General features: G+C 33.1%; 1 protein-coding gene across 1 annotated transcript; it reads left to right on the top strand.

The window, feature by feature from the left end:
• Window positions 1-601: 601 nt before the first annotated feature.
• On the top strand, window positions 602-3,241 carry LOC133807518 (NADH dehydrogenase [ubiquinone] iron-sulfur protein 4, mitochondrial). The gene is made up of 5 exons (XM_062245811.1): window positions 602-828; window positions 1,017-1,105; window positions 1,521-1,650; window positions 1,983-2,012; window positions 2,857-3,241. Exons 1-5 carry the CDS (start codon window positions 670-672, stop codon window positions 2,914-2,916), a joined length of 468 nt encoding a protein of 155 aa, XP_062101795.1. The 5' UTR covers window positions 602-669; the 3' UTR covers window positions 2,917-3,241.
• The last annotated feature ends 16,693 nt before the right edge of the window (window positions 3,242-19,934 follow it).

Here is a 19,934-nt window from a genome sequence, read left to right as displayed (position 1 = left end):
CATTTAGAGCACCGGATGAAGTTGAATTTTAAGTCTTTAGCTATTTTTTTTTACATATTTCCTAATTTAGAGCAACCATTGTAGAATATAGAACGTTACACAATGTTCATATCAAAATAATTTTTTTAAAAAAAATATTTATATTAAGTATTCTATTATTTAATTAATGAGATTATCTTGATGAAAAAAAATATAAATATATTCTTGACAAAAAAAAGTTTAATTAAATAAATCGTAACTGTTTTTTCACAATAAAAAATATAAAGTGCATTTTAAAATTTATCTATTTATCATATACAAAATATTATTACTAATTATGATGATTTTGGTTATAATTAAAAATATTCTTATCAGAATCAGCGAAAATGAATTGATTTATCATATTTAAAATGATAATAAATTAAGATGATACTAATATTGTATTTTTTTAGTAGATACTAATATTGTATTAATCAAACACTATCTACTTCTTTCGAGTTTCGTCCTAAAGGAAATTTTTGAAAAGGGCGTGTTTTAGCAATTGAACGACATGTGACGCAGTGAATCTATGGGAGACGACATGTCGTTTATAGTTTCAATAAAATGGTGTGCACATTAGTTGCCAGCGACCATTATTTAGGGGCAGCGAGTTACATTCTCTCGGTAGATTCATTGGTTACGCTTACGGCAATGGCTTCCTCTCTGCGACGCATCTCGAGCCATGGTGGTGCTCTTCGAACCACATTCTTCGCTGGGTCAAGGCCTTTCTCTGCTGATGCTTTAGAGGTTTACAAGCCTGGCGAGATCGGTATGGTCTCTGGGGTCCCCGACGAGCACCTCCGTAGGCGGGTACGACTCTCCATTTTCTTCGATTCTTGATTGAGCTTAGGGCGAAGACCTAATTTAGGAAATTTTACAGAAAGAATTTTGGGTTTGCGGAATTACATTATTGTAGTTTAGTTTAGTTTTTTTTTCTCCTTTTATGAGTGAGGTTTCGGGAATTTCCGTGATTAACAGTAATTGGACATGTATGGTAGGTTGTGATTTTCTCTCCTGCTAGAACAGCAACTCAACAAGGATCAGGGAAACTTGGGAGATGGAAAATCAACTTTGTGTCCACACAGAAGTATGAAGCTTTAAACTTCACTAGTGTATTTATGCTTATGGCTTTGTCAATTTATGATCTTTGTATCCCAATTGACTTTTGGTCCATTAGATTTATAGTCAAGCTGTAAACTTTATTGTGCTTACATAAATAATTTGAGTCTTCATTTAGAGTTTTCATTTGTATAGAACTTTCCCCCACCATTTACTTTTGTCGAGTAATTTCAATAACCGTTCTTGTTCCAGTATTTTATTGAATTTAATTTTTTTCATCAAATCTGTATCGGGATCGTTTTTCTTTGAATTCTATTATAAGCATTGCTAATGGTTTTTCTGTTTTGTGTTAAGAAGACAACAAATTTCTTAATGCTCAATTAGTTGACATTTATTTATCTTTATAAGATTGTTAATAGTTACTTTACATAATGGGTATATAGGTGGGAGAATCCATTGATGGGCTGGACATCTACTGGGGATCCATATGCCAATGTTGGTGATTCTGCTCTTGGTTTTGATAGTGAAGAAGCTGCTAAGGCATTTGCAGAGAAACACGGTTGGGATTATGTGGTAAGTGTTCCATATCATTCTTTGCTATTATTTTTATTGGTTCTTTCGCTTGAGATACTCTTGAAGCTACTTATGTAGCAGTGCATTATTATATTCTCGGGTATGGATTCATATTTGACAGCTTAATGAACTGGTCTTATTTTTGTGGTTTGATTAATAGTAATACTAGCCTTGAGCGTGTAGGGCATAGGCTGCTTACGACTGTGTAGGGTTTAGGCTAGCAGTCAGCAATAATATTTTGTCCATTTTGTTAGCTTGATGAATGTTTTCATAAGCAGTGAACTCTTTTCATTTTTGTTTCACTTGTTGACTATGGATTTCAAACTTTGCAGGTTAAGAAACGCAATACTCCATTATTGAAGGTCTGATATTCTCTACCCGTTGCCTTCCCTGACTTTTTTTAACTTGTTTGAATTATTTGACTCGAGGATTGCATTATCATGTTAAATTAAAGAAGCTGATTATAATTAATCATTGGGGGTGGGGTGGGGAGGGGGGATGGTCATATCAATGTGTGCAGAATGGTTCATTTTATACTCCAATTGTGTGCTATTGTAGGTGGTTATCTTTCTATGGGAAAGTGTTCATTTTACAACCTTTATCCCATCACTCTTCCTCTATCCCATATTATGATTCTGCGCTATAGGCATATTGAAAAATTTAGTGAACATTTATATCAAGAGCAATGGTATATCGCATGTGCACTTGGAAACCAGGACAGGTTGTCTTTTAAACAATTTCTGTCATTTTGAGCTTGAATAGCTTTATCCAACTATAGGAACCTAACCGAACTCCAAAATGTAGGAGTGTAAATTTATTGAAGGCCTGGGAACTGTGGGGAGAGCTTTGACCTTATGAGCCTTTCTTTTTATTTGAGCTTGCCAACTAATCTGCGACTCCACTAAAGCAGCCTAGGGCATTCAATTTGTCATCCATGCTCTGCTTATTCATCCAAGTGTATATTCCATTCTGAGCAATTACTAGGTATTAGTGGAAGCGAGTTTTTAGTCATACCAAACTGTGCTTTTAAGGCTTGATTGCATTCCTTTTCTTTACTATTTCATAGCTGAAACACGTTTAAAGAAGACGTGTTCTGCGCATTTCAAGTAACAATAATTACATTGATTGCCCTTGTTTTAGTTTTCTTGTCTGATAAGCGATTACTCTCTTGGAGCTCTAACTACTTTTTGCCATCTTTGCTGTCAGGTGAAGGCATATGCTGACAACTTCAAGTGGAAGGGTCCCCCCAAAACAGAGGAAAGCTAATTATACTTGGTCCTGATTTTATTTCTTTTTTCTGTGTTAAGAGACATTGCAACAAGGCTTGGAATCTTCGTTGTCGCACATTTTCTGATGAGAAATCAGTTGCCCCTATTGAACACCTTGAGTATAATAAATGGATTTCGTGGCTTATATATATATATATATATTTCTTACTTCTTTTCTTTGATAATTACAATACACTTGTAGTCTTACGTTGGAACTTTGCAGCCGCTCTATTGATGGGTTGTTCATTTATCTTTAGTTTGTATAAACCATGTCGTTTTTAACTCGTCCTCGCATATGGAAATCGCACTTTCTTTTTTCGTTTCGTTAACAATGTTTATGTTTTCTGAACAACCAATGTCGTACTTTTCCATGAGTGACTGAAAGTGGGTAACATAATTGCGTAAGGCGGAACACACTTCGGCGCTTTTAGTTCTTTTTATGCTTTGGTACCACATTTTTATGATGAGATTACGTCATTTTACTACTCTCACGTCACTTGTTTAATAAACACTAAAACAATACTCTATATTTGATAATTAACTATAAAACTTACATAATTTTAATAAAAAAAATACTATCATAATAATGATATTGTTAGGTTTTATGCTCATATAAAACCACATTTCTCAACTTTGATTATCAATAAAAAAAAGTAGAAATTATTTTACTACTCTTTGACACTTGTTTAATAAACACTAAAATAATACTCGATATTTGATAATTAACTATAAAACTTACATAATTTTAATAAAAAAAATGCTATCATGATAATGATATTATTGGATTTTATGCTCATATAAAACCACATTTCTCAACTTTGATTATCAATAAAGAAGTAGAAATTATTTTGTTCATCAATTACATTGCTTGCTAGTATTTATTACAAGATTATTTGCTTAATACAAATATCTATAAAATATGTTTAAAAGAATTAGTCCTAAGATTAAAACAGTGCACATGATTTTCACTGCTTTGTTAATCTACGATATGATCTACTTATACACTAAGTGTGATGTCTTGTCCATGATGTTAGTTAAGTAGTAAGATCAAATGTATTTTGTTACATTGAACTACGAACGATACTGATTATTGATAGATAAGTAAGTATCGTTATTATCGAATCTAATAAGAGTCACAACGTTGATCATAGGTCAGGTCGATCTAAATTCTAAGTTGTAATATTTCTATTAATTGTATTATGTGAATCTTTTGATTTGTTCGTTAAAACTTATCCTACGACATAGCCTATACTTACATCTCGGAGGTTCATTAGTATAATTGAATAAGAGTATGTATCATAGATATAAAAGCTATAGCTTCTATATGAGAATTGAAGATATGTTTTCCTTAATAGCTTAGTCCAAATGATTAAATGATTGAACGTTCATATCTGTGATTAAGTTTACGAATTTATCATTTATAAGAGACTTAGTGAGAGTTAAGGATAAAATACTAATGAGGGGTAAAACAGTAAATTTGCACCCAGCTCATTAGTAAGTCATCGATAAAGGATTGACTGATGGTAATGATTATAACAATGGATGACGACTTTATACGAGTGATTTCGTTCTATGAATTAAAGAGTTCAATTCCGAATCTATAGTGAAGTCATGGGGATTTAATAAATTATGAAATAATTTATTTAATAAATAAACTCACAAGAATTTATTGAAGTTTGTATTCATGGATCCATGGTCTCCATGTCGTCTTTTATAAAATCAAGTTTAATAGTCTAAAACAATTTATTTAATTATCAATTAAAAATATTTACATTTGGGAATAAAAGAGATTTTTGGGCAAATTTATTAATATTGACAAATTGGTGTCAATATAAATAAATAATATTAAATCAAGTTTCAAATTATAATTAGTTAATTTGAATAATAATTTAATTGTTTATTTATTTAATTAATTAAAATAAAAATAAATAAAAAAGGCTTTGAACTTTAGGCCCAATTGAGATTTAAATTCAAGACAAAAAATATTGGGCCCAAGTCCATGTGTAGGGCGCCCAAGGCTTTAGAATTTTTGTTTATTATTTAATTAATTTAATTAAAATGATGCCCATTAAGTTGCCTATATAAGGAATGCAACGTCTAGGGTTTTCTACAAGTGACTGATAAAAACTGTGTTGTTTCAATTTGGGTAAGTACAAAACTAGACAGTCTAATCCTCTTCTTCGCCACTCATTCTCTTGTTCTTCCCTCTCCAATTCTATCTCATGTGTTGAGAACTTGCCCACTCTTTGTTAGATTTGATTTAGAGATAGGCATGGAAGACTTTGACATAGTCTAAGCGGTTTAGATTCTTGACAATTCTTAGCATTCAGAAATGACAAAAGGATAGAGAATCCAAAGAAATGAGACATTGTTCCGCTACGCACTTTGTAAGTATTCTATGTCTTCATTTAAGTATTTACATGATAATTCATATGTTAGCATATTTTGGTGTTTTCTATTTTATATTATGTATATGAAAATAGGAAGCATGCATCTAGGCATAAGATATCAGATCCTGTAGATATTTCTATTTTAATTATATAAAAAGGAGAATTGCAGTGAAAGTCCTTATGTCGAGATGTTTGTAGCACTTAAATATATTAAGTAATTTTTTGGTGGCGAAAACCATGTCGTTAGTATTTTGGTGGGCAATTGGTCCCTGCTTGTTAAATGTGTTAATGGTGCCACGTGTCCATATTGGATAACAAAATTACATAGGGATTTAAGTACTACAAATAGGACTACATAGATATTTAAGTGCTACAAATATGACTTCATAAGGATTTTTGCCGTAAATATTTCTATTTTATATTAATATTTCTTTATCCATTCTGGTACGGACATGTGGCACTGTTAACATAATTAACAACCATGGACCAACTGCACACCAAAACATTAACGACAAGGATTTTCGCCACCAAAAAAGTTAGTTTGGGATTTAAGTGCTACAAACATCACTACTTAGGGATTTTCGCCGCAATTCTAAACATTTAAATATGTATAAAAGAAAATCAAATTTTAAGAAGAGTAAATACTTATTTGATACCCTGTGTTTTATCGAAATATAAATTTGGTATCCTATGTTTTCAATAATGCTCATCTATTTTCGTGTAATTTGAAATTGTACATATTTGGTACATTGGACTCAAATTTGAGTCCGAGTGCTAAATATGTATGATTTTAAATTACAGAGTACCAGATGAGCTTTATTGAAAATATATGGTACAAAATCTGTATTTCAATAAAACACAATGTATCAAATAGTTATTTACCCTTTCTAGAATAAAAAAATATATAAATAATTTAACTAATTAAAAACATAAAGTGTTAAGACATTAATACAAATTATTATTAGTATTGTTATTGAATTAATTAAAAATATGAGAAGAAAAAAAATGATTTCTTTTGAAAAAAAAAAATGATTAATGTCTTAAAATTTTGGATATTTAATTAAGTAAAATTATTTTGTAAAAATTATTCACAATATTAGTGTTGGAACCCAAAAAATGCCACATTGGGCCTAAGACCAAAATTTTCATGTGGCATTTGACCCAAAGCTTTTTTAGCCAACCCAATTAGTCATTTTTTTTTTAAAAGCTCAGTATGAGGCGTTTAAGTTAGTAATCACTCTATGAATATAAAGACCGCTTCTACGCGGAAGAGAAAGTAGGCCCTTCCCCAGATACAGAAAGAATTCTTGTTTTATTTTTAATATGATCTTTAAAAGAGGATGATTAGAAGCAGGAGGTTTGGTTATTCAACAACCAATCGCGTTTCTCCATCTAATCAATGACTCACCTCTCAATTGCTATAAATAGCCAATGTTGAGAACAACAAAGGCAACTCTGATTTTTGTACTGTTACTCTGCCTTAATGAACACTCAAATGACTTAGGCATCAAAGAGTTTTCTTGCAGGTAACCCTAGGTGGGGGTGAACATTTGACTCGCAAAATTTGCAAATTCGCCCGAATCGCAACCCAAAAACCCTGCTTTTGACAAAATCCGTCGGATTCGGGTTAAATCCGGTCCGAACCTGACATGATTCGGGTAGGGTTCGAATTTCGCATGTTGGGTGTCATTGGTTCATGTTTAGACCCGATACCCAAACTACATTAAAAAAAACTGATTCATTTTTATTTTTGATACATTTTTTTTGGCTCATCTTCTTAAAACTAAAGAGAACCCTAAGGCTAAGCCCCCTCGACCATTTCTCTCTCTGTTGCCCTGCTTGCCTGGCCCCATCCTTTTCTCCTCTTCTCAGGCCCACCGGCCACCACACCGCCCTCCGCTGCCCAAGCCCAGCCCTCAATAAATCCACCTGCTGCTTATCTCTCCCTCGGCGTCAACCCTCCGCACCGCAATCTGCAACTCCGCCCAGCCCTCCGCAGCACCACACGGCCTGTAGGCCCGTAGCCAGTGAGCTCCACCTGCCGCATGGCTCTCCCTCACTGGAAACCACCGAGTCACCGACCCTGGCCCCTCTCCCTAACGGCTCCGGTTAGTGTTTTTTTTTATTAATATATAATATATATTATATAGGTTATTAGGATATATAAAAGAAATATATATATTAGATAAATATATATGTTAATAAATAATAAGTTAAATTAGTACTTAATATTTTATATGTAATTATGTATATATATTTTTGTAATATATATATATATAAGTTAGAAATTAGAATAGTTATTTAGGAAAATACGAATTTTTGTTTTTTTGGTAAAAAATAAAATATGCCATTTTGTTGTTTGATTGTGTATTGTGTATGTACGTATGTTTTCTCAATTCTTGAGATTTAATTTCATTGAAATAAGTAATATCAAGATCAGTTACTTTTAATGTTTGAATTTATTTTTTAGAGCTAAATCTTAATTGTGCATTATGTGAAATGATACATTGTGCATTATATGTATATGTTGTGATTGATCGGCAATGGGCCGTGTTCGGCAACACATGCTGAATGTAGACTGTGATGGCGCGAAGCCACTATAGGAGTGCTGTACACACTCCCTCGGTGTGGGTCGGAAGCTTTGTGCCCCAGTGTTGTGCCCTACTTGACATATGCCATGAAATTGTTCATAGGGTAAAATGAACACGTTAATTGCTTGTTGGTTATTGGTATGATTGAAATATATGTGTTAATGATTTTTCGATTATGGAATTCTGTTGTACATGCATATTATGAGTTTTGTTATGTCTTGTGAAGTTTTCTTGCTGGGTCTTGGCTCACGGGTGCTCTTTGGTGCAAGTAAGGGCAATGTTTACTTAGTTGGTAGTAGTAGTAGTAGTAGTTAGTATTAGTTAGTAGTATGTTAGTTGCCATGGATTTTGGTTCAAGTTGGGACTTAGTTGGAAACTCATAGCAACATTTATGGATTTTATAAGTTTAACGTATAGTTTAAAAATATTAATTATAACATAAGGTTTGATTAATATTGCTGGTCCTAGATATATTATTCATTATAACCTAAGGTTTAGATAGAGCCATTAAGAGCATGACACTTGTCATAATCATGATTATTAAGGAATTAAGTATTTTGACGAATAGTTTTAATAAAAGAAAGATCTAGAAGCTCTAGAACCTTCCAGCAGCTGCTAGGATCGAACTATGACTCAGTCAAAGCTGTTATCTAATTCAAATTATGCTGAAAAAGTGCAAATACGTGTTTAATATATCTACGTATGCCGATATATCGCAGCATAGGGGCCGATATATCGCCTACGGAAGATATGGAAAATAGGTCGACTTTGCACGGACGATTGAACTAGCCTTGGGAATACTGGGGGAGGCGATATATCACCTAGGGTGGGCGATATATCGGCTCCATGAGAGTAGTTTTGAAAGTTTGAATTTTTGAATTTTAAAAATACCCTTAACCCCTTAGACTTGCCTTTGAACGATTTTGACCGAGTTATGGGCATCAGTTGAACGAAAATTCAAATCTTTTTCATTTCATAATCATTTATTTATTCAAATTAAAAGGAGTTAGTTTCACTTCTTGAACTCTATAAATAGGACCTAGTGCTCAACCATTTTCTCCATTCTTTTAAGCATTTGATCAGAGCCTCCAAGGTGCTAGTCGCTCGGATCCCTTGTTGATAATTTAATTGCTTAGCCATGATGTATGCTAAATATAATTGAATATTCTGAGAATCTTATGAGTTCAGGATATTACAGTATGAGTGATATAATGTATGTTCTGGGAATTTTCTGAGTCAAGGTTATTGTGTTAAGTGTGAAATTGGTTGTTAGAAACAACCAAAGTTATTATTTGATATGGTTATTTATGTTGGATGCTCTGGGAAATTTATGAATGCAGGTTGTTTGATATGTATGAACATTGGTTGTTGGGCACAACCATTGTGCTTGATTTTGTTGTTAGGACTATTATTGAGAATTGTATGATAGGGTTGGAATTTATCCAATACCCTATGACTGGTAGTGGTAACTACCTTAGGGAAACCCGTTACTGGGTTTAGTATATTTGTGTGCAAGACTATTCTTACTAAGCGTTTTCGCTTATCTAGTTGTTGTTAGGAAAACTTACACAAGATCTTTATTTATTTTCATGTAGATCTAATATTAAACAAGTTAATATGAAACAACCTAGAACATATTTCTAAAATTGAATTCAAAGAGAAATAATGATAATACTTACATTATATGCAGCGGAATAATAAAGTCATTCCTTCAGTTTCTCTAACCCTTGTATCCTTTCTGTTGCAAAGTATTACCAAAAAACTGAACCGTTCTTCAATTTTCTTCACAGCCTTCCAAAGTAACCTTAGAATCACCTAGACTAGAGTGGAAAATTCTCAATACATGAGATAGATACAGAGAGAAGAAGAGAAAAGAACAATGATGCTTAGAAAATGACTTATGTTTAGAGAGAATCTAAAACCTATCAGAAACTTCTGTTTCAACTTATGTTTTGACTTGTGTTTTCAACTCTCTCTTAGCATTCCTTTTATAGACTCAATTAGGTCATTTATTTAATTAAAAAATCAATAAAATAATAGCCAATTAACATCCCTAGTTCGAAATTATCATGGGCTTTAGGCCCGTGAAATTTCCCATTTGATTATAAGCCCATTGGACTTAAAAACAAGGCCTGTATTATTTTCTTTTGATTTAATTAATTAAATATTTATTTAAATCCTTTATCAAATTAATTATTTATAATTTGAACATTGATTTAAACTTATTTATTAATTTAGATACCAATTTATCTTAATTAATAAATCTGTCATAATTTCTCTTTTCTTCTCTAAATTGTATAACACTGTGAAACTATCCAAAATTGACCTAATCAACTTTGATAATTCTAATTGATAATTAAATCAATTAATTGAGACTATCTAGATGATTTTATCCAAGGTACAGCGGGGACCATGGGCCTATGAAATCAAGCTCCAATAGTTATCATAAATCTAACAAATAAATTTACTAACTTATTAATTTCTCGTGAGTCCACTAAAGATTCAGAATTGCACTCTTGAATTCATAGAACACTCTATAACAAATAAGGGTAAGCTGGTAACGAACAAGTCAAAGAACTCAAATAATACAATCAGTTAGAATACTAACCACTCAGAATTGAGATTGAATTGACCTATGGTCAACTGTATGATATGACTAGAATAGATAATAACTGTATGTTTACTTATCCTATATACTTTCAATATCGGTCCAGTCCGATGTAACAAATACATCCGATCTAATCTACTTTGCTAATGTTCTGGAAAGAACATAACACTACAATGTGTAAGTAGATCATATCGTAGATTGGCAAGTCAGTGTAAATCCTGTGCACTGACTAATCTTAGAACTAACTTATATTTGAACATATAATCATATTTATAATCCAATGTGATTACATCACTATAAATACGATTAGCTATATGCTTGAGATTTCATAAAAGTTTATATTAAACAAATAATCATGAAAATAAAACATGTGAGCAAAGTGATTGACCAAGTCAAAAAATGATTTCTATTCTTTTATTTATAATAAATGAGATTGCTAAGAAATTGAGTTTTAATTAGGGCATAAAACCCCAACAGTTGTTTCATGTTGTAGGTAAGTGTAAAAGCAAAGTGGAGCAGTGAGCGCTAGAGTCTGCTTGTGGATATGTACATGTGGCCCGACCTGGGGAGGTTTTGATGGAACACCATTTTAAAAAGAAATGTTGGGAGCTTGTTATTTATTTTATAACATTTGTTTTACTTTAACTTTGTAAAAGAGTAGTTGTAATTCCGTTTGCTAAAACTAAAAGTGTGCGCACACGATCCTTTTAAAAGTTTTTTTATATGGATTATTGGTATAATGAATTAAAGTAAAAGTTTAGATTTCCGCATGTTTTGGTCTTGTATGTTTTGAGGGTCGTAATAGAGGCGAGGCAGAAGGAGTTTCAATAGCAAAGCTCCCCTCTGGGACACCACTCCTGGGGCGACTATCTGTCTCTTCTACCTCTGAAGATTCATCAACACTAGCAAACAAATTATCAAGGAAACAACTATTTTTTAAAGAAGCCAAACCCCTTTTCACCGCACCTGGGTTGCCAGAAGTGGCAAGCTCTACAACCAGGGCACCTCCCAAAGTTACAAGAGTAGGGACCCTTGCAGAAGATGTTGGAGGGGCAGATGGTAAAGAAACAACAGAGACATAACAACGACCACTGTGACCACTATAGCAGAGTGTCTAGAAGCTCGGGAAAATCCCATACTTGGGGATTTGGACACATGCGGATGAGTTGGAGTCAAACTAGGGGACACCCTCCCAGAGTTGCGAGTGATGGAAACTGCTTAAGGGGCACTTAACGTGTAATGTCCTCCTAATTCAGGACCGTTACACTGTGTACTTTAAATAGTGTCAGACTTGCTAATCAAGTCATTTGGTTATAAACGTGTAACTAAGTTTAATGTCAAGGGTTAGGGTTAAAAATTTTGGTCAAGGAACATTGACTTTTTATTTAAAAGTTTCATACATACATGGGATCCCAGAATGTTACCAACATACGTTTAAAAGGGTATATAAAAATCAAAAGGAACAGTCGGCTGGCCTAAGTGGAAAAATAAAGGATACAACCCTAGTTCATCTTAGAAATCCTCAGTCGTGGTGGACAAGCAGCCACATATGTACACGCCGCCATCGAAACTCTCCAACTCATGGCTGGTCAAGCTTTCCTTTCCCCTTACCTGCACCACATAACACCCGTGAGCCAAGACTCAACAAGAAAACTTAAACATGTGAATGAATAGTGAATACAAATTCCAAATACATATCTAGCATCCCCAACATTAATAACATACTCATGCATGCATACAATTAAAATAAATGATCATTGAATCATTCTGGGGCCCGCTGCTCTGAATTGATGACCATAGAGTAAACCCGGGGCCCTATGCCTTATCTATGTGACCATAGAGTCATCGGGGGCCCTTGCCCTTAGCTCTGAGTAACTAGCCATAGAGCTAGCCAAGCACTTTGTTTTCCAACGACCATAGGGTCGGCCAACGTAATAGTACGTCCCTGATTGGGCCTAAGTCTTTCGATCAGCGCGCAACATGCTATTGCCGCCCTTAACTAATAAGTCAATCCCTGAACCAAGTATTAAGATAAAAATATAGATACATATACAAATAAGCATACTTCAATAAATACATACATAATAATTATATAACAAAATCAATTAAATGCAAACATAGTAATAACCATGTTCCTTAACGGGGCCAAGCCCTAACTACGCAGACCATGCGAACAATCATATAAGACTTAGCCAGAAATGGAGCATTCAAGCATGTTTAGTCAACGAGCACAAACATAACTCAATCACAATCATTTTCAGAGGCCCGAGCCCTATTCATAGTTATAATCAATAACTGGGCCAAGCCCTAACCACATATATCATGTATTGGGTGCAGTTTTCTTACCTCCGGTCCGAGTACAACGTAATAATAAGAATGTGTTAGGATTAATGCCCTAACAACATGTAAAGACATTTTATTAGTTTTAAATAAAAGTACAATTTTATTATATTTGAATTTTATAATTATTTTTTGAATTCATTATATATTAATATTAAGAAAATTCCATATTCATTCATTAGAATATGATCTTGTATTAGTACGAGAGAATTAAGATCATATATAATGAATAAAATAGTCAGTAACATTTAAAAGTAAGGAATCTATAATGAATGGTTACTAGTACGATTTGCTAAGCATATGAGATGCAAGTAACCTAGATTCGGATTACTGATGTGGATAGACATCTTAGTAAAGGTGTTGTATATAATAGAGATTATATATGATAGGAACGATGAGAATTATATATCATTATAAACTTGTCGTTTGACGTAAATATTTAATTTTTATCATAATAGATTATCATTTGTAGATCAGTCTAAATCTTGAGTATTCATGAAGTCCTATTTATGTTTATTGGATCTTTTGATTCACTCGTTAAGGTCTCTTAGAATAATGAGGCTAATGACTTTTGTTTTGGAGATTCAATATCATGGATGGCTGGGAACATGAATTACAATAATTGAATCCATGCTTTCCTAACGGATCTAATATTGGTTCCTTTAAGGGTTGATTCTGGAACTGAATAGTTATTGAGCTCAAATCTATAATTAGATTATAGATTAATTATTCGCTAGTGAATTAATGAAGGATCAAGAGGTAATTAGAATGGTAAAATGGTAATTTTGACCAGCTCTTATTAACGAACCAATAATGGACGACATAACTACATATGTTGGTTATATCAATGGACAATTAGAGAAAACTCTGTAAATATAATTCTATAAATACTTAGAGTGCAATTCTATATTTATAGTGGAGTAATCATAGAATTAATAAATAAGATTATTAGATAAAAGAGTTTAATTAATAATCTGATTTATTGGAGCTTCGTATTATAGGTCCATGTGTTGGGGGAGAGTGAGATAACACCACCACAAAGAATAGAATCTACACAAAATTTGGATTGACAGAGACTTAAAAAAGATTTAGAAAGAACATGCAAACCCAAGTAGAACAATGGTGTTCTTCAAGTTTTGATGAAGCTTCAAACCCTAGGCAAATTCACCACTTTGAACAATCCTTTGAGCAAACCCTTAAGCAAACCAAAACACAAACCAATTGTAGAACGCTGACCTAATACTCTATTTCCCAGCCACCATTGATGCTTGAGGCCTTCTATTGAGGAAATGAGGATTGAGATTGAACAAGCCTTCAACTCTCTAAGTCAAGCACTTTCTTGGAGAGTTCTTGGAGAAAACTAGAGATTCTTGGAGATAGAGAGAGAAAGAGGGTATAGAGAGATTGGAAAGAGTGATATAGTCTCCCAAATAACTTTTTTTGACCTATATATAGATTAGGCACCGTCATTAGGTCTAACCAATAGGATTAGACTTGCGAAACACGTTATTTTGAGCATTTACGTAAATCCACGTTATACAGCAGGCGACGCGATGCATCACCTGCTAGGGTTTCTAGAAACCCTAGCTTTTAGGCGATGTGTCACCTCCTGGGTGGCGATGTATCGCCACCCCCTCTAACTTTGGACACTTCCAAAGGTCCAAAAAATTCTCCAAATGCCACCAAACTTTTTGGGAACCCTTAGATACTTTTATGTATCACTTTGGATCCAAATTTGCATTTTATAAGTGCCTACAATTTGAAACTCAAATTCACATCTTCACTATGTGAATTCTACTAAGTGTTTATACCTTGCTTGTATGTTAACACTTTATCATTTGTATTTAACCAATCATAACACCATGGTCCCCATATCACCTTTGTCCTACACTGTCAAGGGTAAGGATGTCAAAAGAAAGATTTGTAAAGAGAAATGACTAAATTGCAAGGGAATTAATTTTCTAGGGCAAGGAAATAATTATGTGATAATTATGGGCAATTGATTAATTATTTAACTATATAGTTTTTATTTTGAAAAACTATAGGTTAAATTAATCTTGTTTGGATTAATATAAAGAGAGAGAATAATAAATATCTTATTTATAATATGATATTTATTAATTTTAAAACTGATATTTTAAGATAAAATTAATTTTGAATTAACTGAAATTTATGTTGGGATAAATATATTGTCTTAAAGATTGATTAAACAAACAAATGAGAAAATCATGGAAACCTATATTGTACAGTGTGTGGCGCCTAGCATCAGGGATTTAATCTGTTAGATTTGAATTTTGAATTTCAAATAATTTTGTTTAATCAGTTATTCAATTATTCTTTTTAAATAAGATTTAAATAAATAATTAAATGAAAATATTTAAATTATTTTTAATTTGAATTATATTTGAATTAAATAAAGATTATTTAATTAGATTAAATATCTTTATAAGTCTGATAGTACGTGACTTTCAAAATAAGGCTTGATTATTATTTTGAAAAATGAAAAGATAGATTCTCTCTCTAAAACGATAGTTTTCTCTAAACGTGAAAACTATTCTAAACATTCTCTCTGTCAAAACTCTCTAGATCTCATGTGTTGAGTACATCTAGGGAGTCACATAAATCAATCTTTTGAATCCTACGTGCCCACACACGTCCTTGTGTGTTTGAGGATTGGTCTTGAAGATCAGGGTGTGAGATCTCAGAACACTGGATAAGAAGATCGTTGATTTATACAAAAAGACTCAACAACACTTGATAGGATACAAGAGGTAATCTCTAATCTATTTGTATTTGATTTAATATTTATATATGTGTATGATCCTGGCCGGTATTAATATTTATTAAAATGAGTCCATATATTCCGCTGCGTACCTTTGATTTGATCATTTAATACCAACAATTGGTACTAGAGCAGTCTACAAACATATATATATATATTAAATACTGCGTGGTTTTCTTGCATTTGTTATATGTATGTTGATATGTATATTGAATGAATGGATCTATTTTTTGAATGTATGGTTGAATGATGGATCGTTAATTATATGGTGCTATTGGGTTATGAATTTTATCATTTTTCTAGATCTTGTGTAAGCCATAAAGGGCATAGGTTTTTTTTTTGTAAATTTCTATTTATGAAATATGCATTGTAAAAAGCTGTACACAAATGGAGAAGGACTCGAGCCACCCGCCATGGTAGCAGCCTGAACCCTCTCGGCCACTTGCGCACAACCACTCCTGGCCCCCACGCCTGCCTGCGCGCGCCCTTGCGCACCCACGCCTGGCCCTCGACCTGCCTATGAGCGCCCCTACGCACCCGAGCCGAGCCCTTACTGCCTGCCTACGCACCCCTGCCTGGCCCTCTGCGTGCGCCCCTGTGTGCCATGCCTGATGCGCCTACCTTCCTAGTCGCCCATCCCAAGCTTGGCACCTCATGCCGTCGGCCCTAGGGCACAATCTTTGTTCCCAAACCCTAATTCCTATTTTTTTTTGCAAATATCTTTTATTTAATTAATTTTAAATTATTTGAATTTAAAAGTTTAATATCTTATTTTATTTTATTAGAAAATAAAATATATTATAGTTGATTAAGATATTTTAATATCTTAAGTTTAAATAATTATTTGAATTTGATTATTTAATTATTTAAATTCAACTAAATTAAAAAGATGACAAAATGGTTATTTAATTAAAAGTTAGTTTTAATTAAATAAATTAATTAGAAAGTTTGTTTCTAATTAATAAGTTGGGCAAAGCAAAGTTCCTAAAGATTAGCAAGAAAGCCTAAATGAGAAGATGAGCATTCTTGGAGAGTCTTGAAACCTACATAGGCTTAGATTGTCATTTTATTTCTAATTTTTTCAAAGGGTTGTAAATCTTAGAAATACCCATTAGTACTCGGTTCATCATTTATTATTTATTTATTTATTGTATTTATTTAAATAAATATTCATTGATGTTTGATTGATAACATGATCATGCATTAGTCAATTACATGCCATTCTTGAAACCCCTCACAATTTCTCATTAATCATGCATCTTTTAGAAACATGATTATCTAGGATTTTCCTATTTGTTTATATAAATTGTTTTGGAGAAGCCAATTGCATGTAAACTACTAAGTATCAAATTAGTTAAAACTTAGTAACTCACACCATAATAAATACAATAGATTTTATAGGCCTTTAAGATAACCAACTTTATGTAAAAAGCGTTTTTAGTAAAGTTAGATGAATGTAATGAGTAATTATTTAGATCACATTAATTATAGAAACAAGCTCTTTTATAATTATGAATTTTTTAATTAATTACATTCATAGGGATATTAATAAACTAGTAATTAATTTAGAATTATTTTATTAGTTTAATAAAACACATTTAATCTAAAATAGTAAGTGGGAGAAGGTGAATATCTCAATGTGACCTATGGTCTCCATTATTAGTACAACACCGTGAGATATGAATAGGGCCTCGAAGCGGCTTTGTTTCCATCCCCCTAAGGAAGGTTTCTAGACATAATAATACCAAGGTTGGCATCATACAAAGATAGGAAGAAGTGATGTATTTTAGGCTTGACCGACCCTAAGGCGACACTCTCTAAGTTAAGTCATGAATTCCGAAATAATGGGTTACACTTACAAAGATGTAATTAAGCTTTTGCGGTTAATTATATTTTGACCAAACCAGCGGTCCTTTATATTTAAAAGAGAAAATAAAGAGTTATTTTAAGTTTTAAATTATAAAGATAATATTGTCTTATAAGTTATCTGACTTTAACTTGACCGACCCTAAGGCGACACTTTACTTGTTGGGTAGTTTTATCGTGGAAAAGTAAATGTTAATTTATGTGTTTTAATTATTGCATTCAAGCATCATGTTTACTTTCCAAAACATTGATATTTTTTCAAATGATAATATTATTTTATTTTATTTTCATTCATAAAATGTTGCCATCCAATTATTTTCCTATAATGTGCAGATAATGCATAAAAAGATTGATGATCATATAAAGAAAGTAAAAATGACTGAAGAGGATGAAGATGGATGGGAAAATTCAACTTTGTTCGTTTTTCTGGCCAAAAATCTTAAACATATCTATAATGATAAGATGCGTCCTCCTGTACCATCATGAGATGCAAGCAAAGAGGATTATGAGAAATATGTTGATTGAATGAGATCAAATCATATGGCGAGATTTTACTGTCTTAGTACCATGGAAGAAAAGCTAAGGAAAAAGTTCGAACACATTGAATATGCTAGTGATTTGTGGGATGCTGCCTTTCAGGATTTACAGACAAGACCACAATCACGAAAAAATGTAGATATGATTTACCTTTACCTTAGGCCTAATAGTGGATTATGATACATAAGTTTCTAAATATTTGATTTAGAAACCACTAATCATATTTTTTGTTATTTGTTCTTCTTTACAGACACTTGAGCAATCAAGAGGAACTTGCAGATGGAGATAAAAAGTTGAAGAGGAAAAGAGAAAAAACGTCTAGTTCAAGAAAGCGTTAAAGAAAGTCCATTTATTTAAAATTCTTTAATTTTATTAAAAGAAAATTTTATTGTTGTTTGAACAATGTTTAGTTCATCTTTTTAGTTAATCTGGAATTTTATTGCATGTAATGAATTATAGTATTTTTTTTATAATTTGATTATTCTTAATTTTTTTCTTAAGACATGCAATTGAATATTTGGACTTATCGCTTTCATTAAATTGAACAAACGCTCAATAATTCAGAATTATTTAAAGTAGCAAAACCGCAAGGTAACAAAAGACAAAAAGTTTCAAACGAAGATGACACATATCTTTGGCATCTTAGACTTGATCATATAGGTCTAGATAGGATAAACTGGTTAACAAAAGATGAACCTTTGAGAGAACTAAGAGTTGGAACTCTTCTGGTTTGTGAATCTTGTCTAGAAGGAAAATGGACCAAACATCCTTTCTCAGCGAAAGACAATAGAGCTAAAGAACATTTGGAGCTTGTACACAACGATGTCTGTGGTCCAATCAATGTACAAGCAAGAGGTGGGTATGAGTATTTCATCACTTTTATTAATGATTACTCAAGATATGGTGTAACGCCCTGGATAGCCAAGACCGTTACACTGTGTACTTATAAAGGTGCAAGACTCGCTAATCAAGTCATTAATTTGAAATCGTGTCGCTAAACATGTAAAAGCTAAGGTTAAAAAGGTTTTGGTCTCAAAAGACTCATTTCGTACATATAAACTGTAGTAACATGGGATCCCATACAAAAAACAAAGTTAAAGAAAGTTTACAGATTCTCAAAAATACATAAGGAACCACTAGCCATACTAAGGCCAAAACAGACAGTCTTCAGGTTCCATGTCCTTGCTTAGATCTCAACCGTGGCGGCCGAGCACCTGGCTATGTACATTCCGCTCGCTGAGCTCTCCAGTCAGGGCGGATCCAACTTGCCCTTGCCTTTACTTGCACCACGTAGCACCCGTGAGCCAAGGCCCAGCAAGAAAACATCACAGATAACTCAAACAGTAACAACAGACAAGTAGCTCAGTAAGCATGTATACTCATCAGACATTCCACAACAGATAATCAACATATACAACTCAATCCAAGACACATTTTATCTCATATAACATTCATATCACATAATATTCAGGGCCGATGACTTAGGCCGCACCCTCTGTTTAACCCACTGACTCTGGCTCGCTTAAACCAAGCTCAGTGCATAATAAGCTGTCCTCGGATACCAGTGTCCGAGCCGCGCCCTGTGCGCTAGTGAGACCCTTGGCACCCTTAGGCCGTTGGTTCACTAAATGGCTTGCATGGCATAATACCATCTTTTCAAGCATCTACAATAGGGAACCCTTAGTCCCGTCAGATATATTCAACCAGGTGCAGTTTTCTTACCTTTAGTCTGTACGGTTATCGAATTACGAGCAATGACCCTCAAGCACGATTCGTTCCCGAGCCTAAGCTTTTATCACCTAGCTACAACCAAAGCATAGGGTTTCGTAAATAATCAAATATAGGTTTCCAGTTACAAAACTAACTCCCAGGACTCTTAATTCCACCAAACACAGTGGTGAA

Source organism: Humulus lupulus, chromosome 1 (genome assembly GCF_963169125.1).
Source record: "Humulus lupulus chromosome 1, drHumLupu1.1, whole genome shotgun sequence".
Taxonomy (NCBI): domain Eukaryota; kingdom Viridiplantae; phylum Streptophyta; class Magnoliopsida; order Rosales; family Cannabaceae; genus Humulus; species Humulus lupulus.
Note: the sequence above shows the minus strand (reverse complement) of the source record. Positions and strands in the feature narration are given on the sequence as shown.

What these genes read in the sequence shown, in the direction of transcription:
- LOC133807518 (XM_062245811.1), top strand. Translation starts at nt 670, where the DNA reads ATGGCTTCCTCTCTGCGACGCATCTCGAGCCATGGTGGTGCTCTTCGA. An exon ending in ACGAGCACCTCCGTAGGCGG is followed by an intron (nt 829 to 1,016) that starts GTACGACTCTCC and finishes CATGTATGGTAG; the next exon opens with GTTGTGATTTTCTCTCCTGC. An exon ending in AACTTTGTGTCCACACAGAA is followed by an intron (nt 1,106 to 1,520) that starts GTATGAAGCTTT and finishes ATGGGTATATAG; the next exon opens with GTGGGAGAATCCATTGATGG.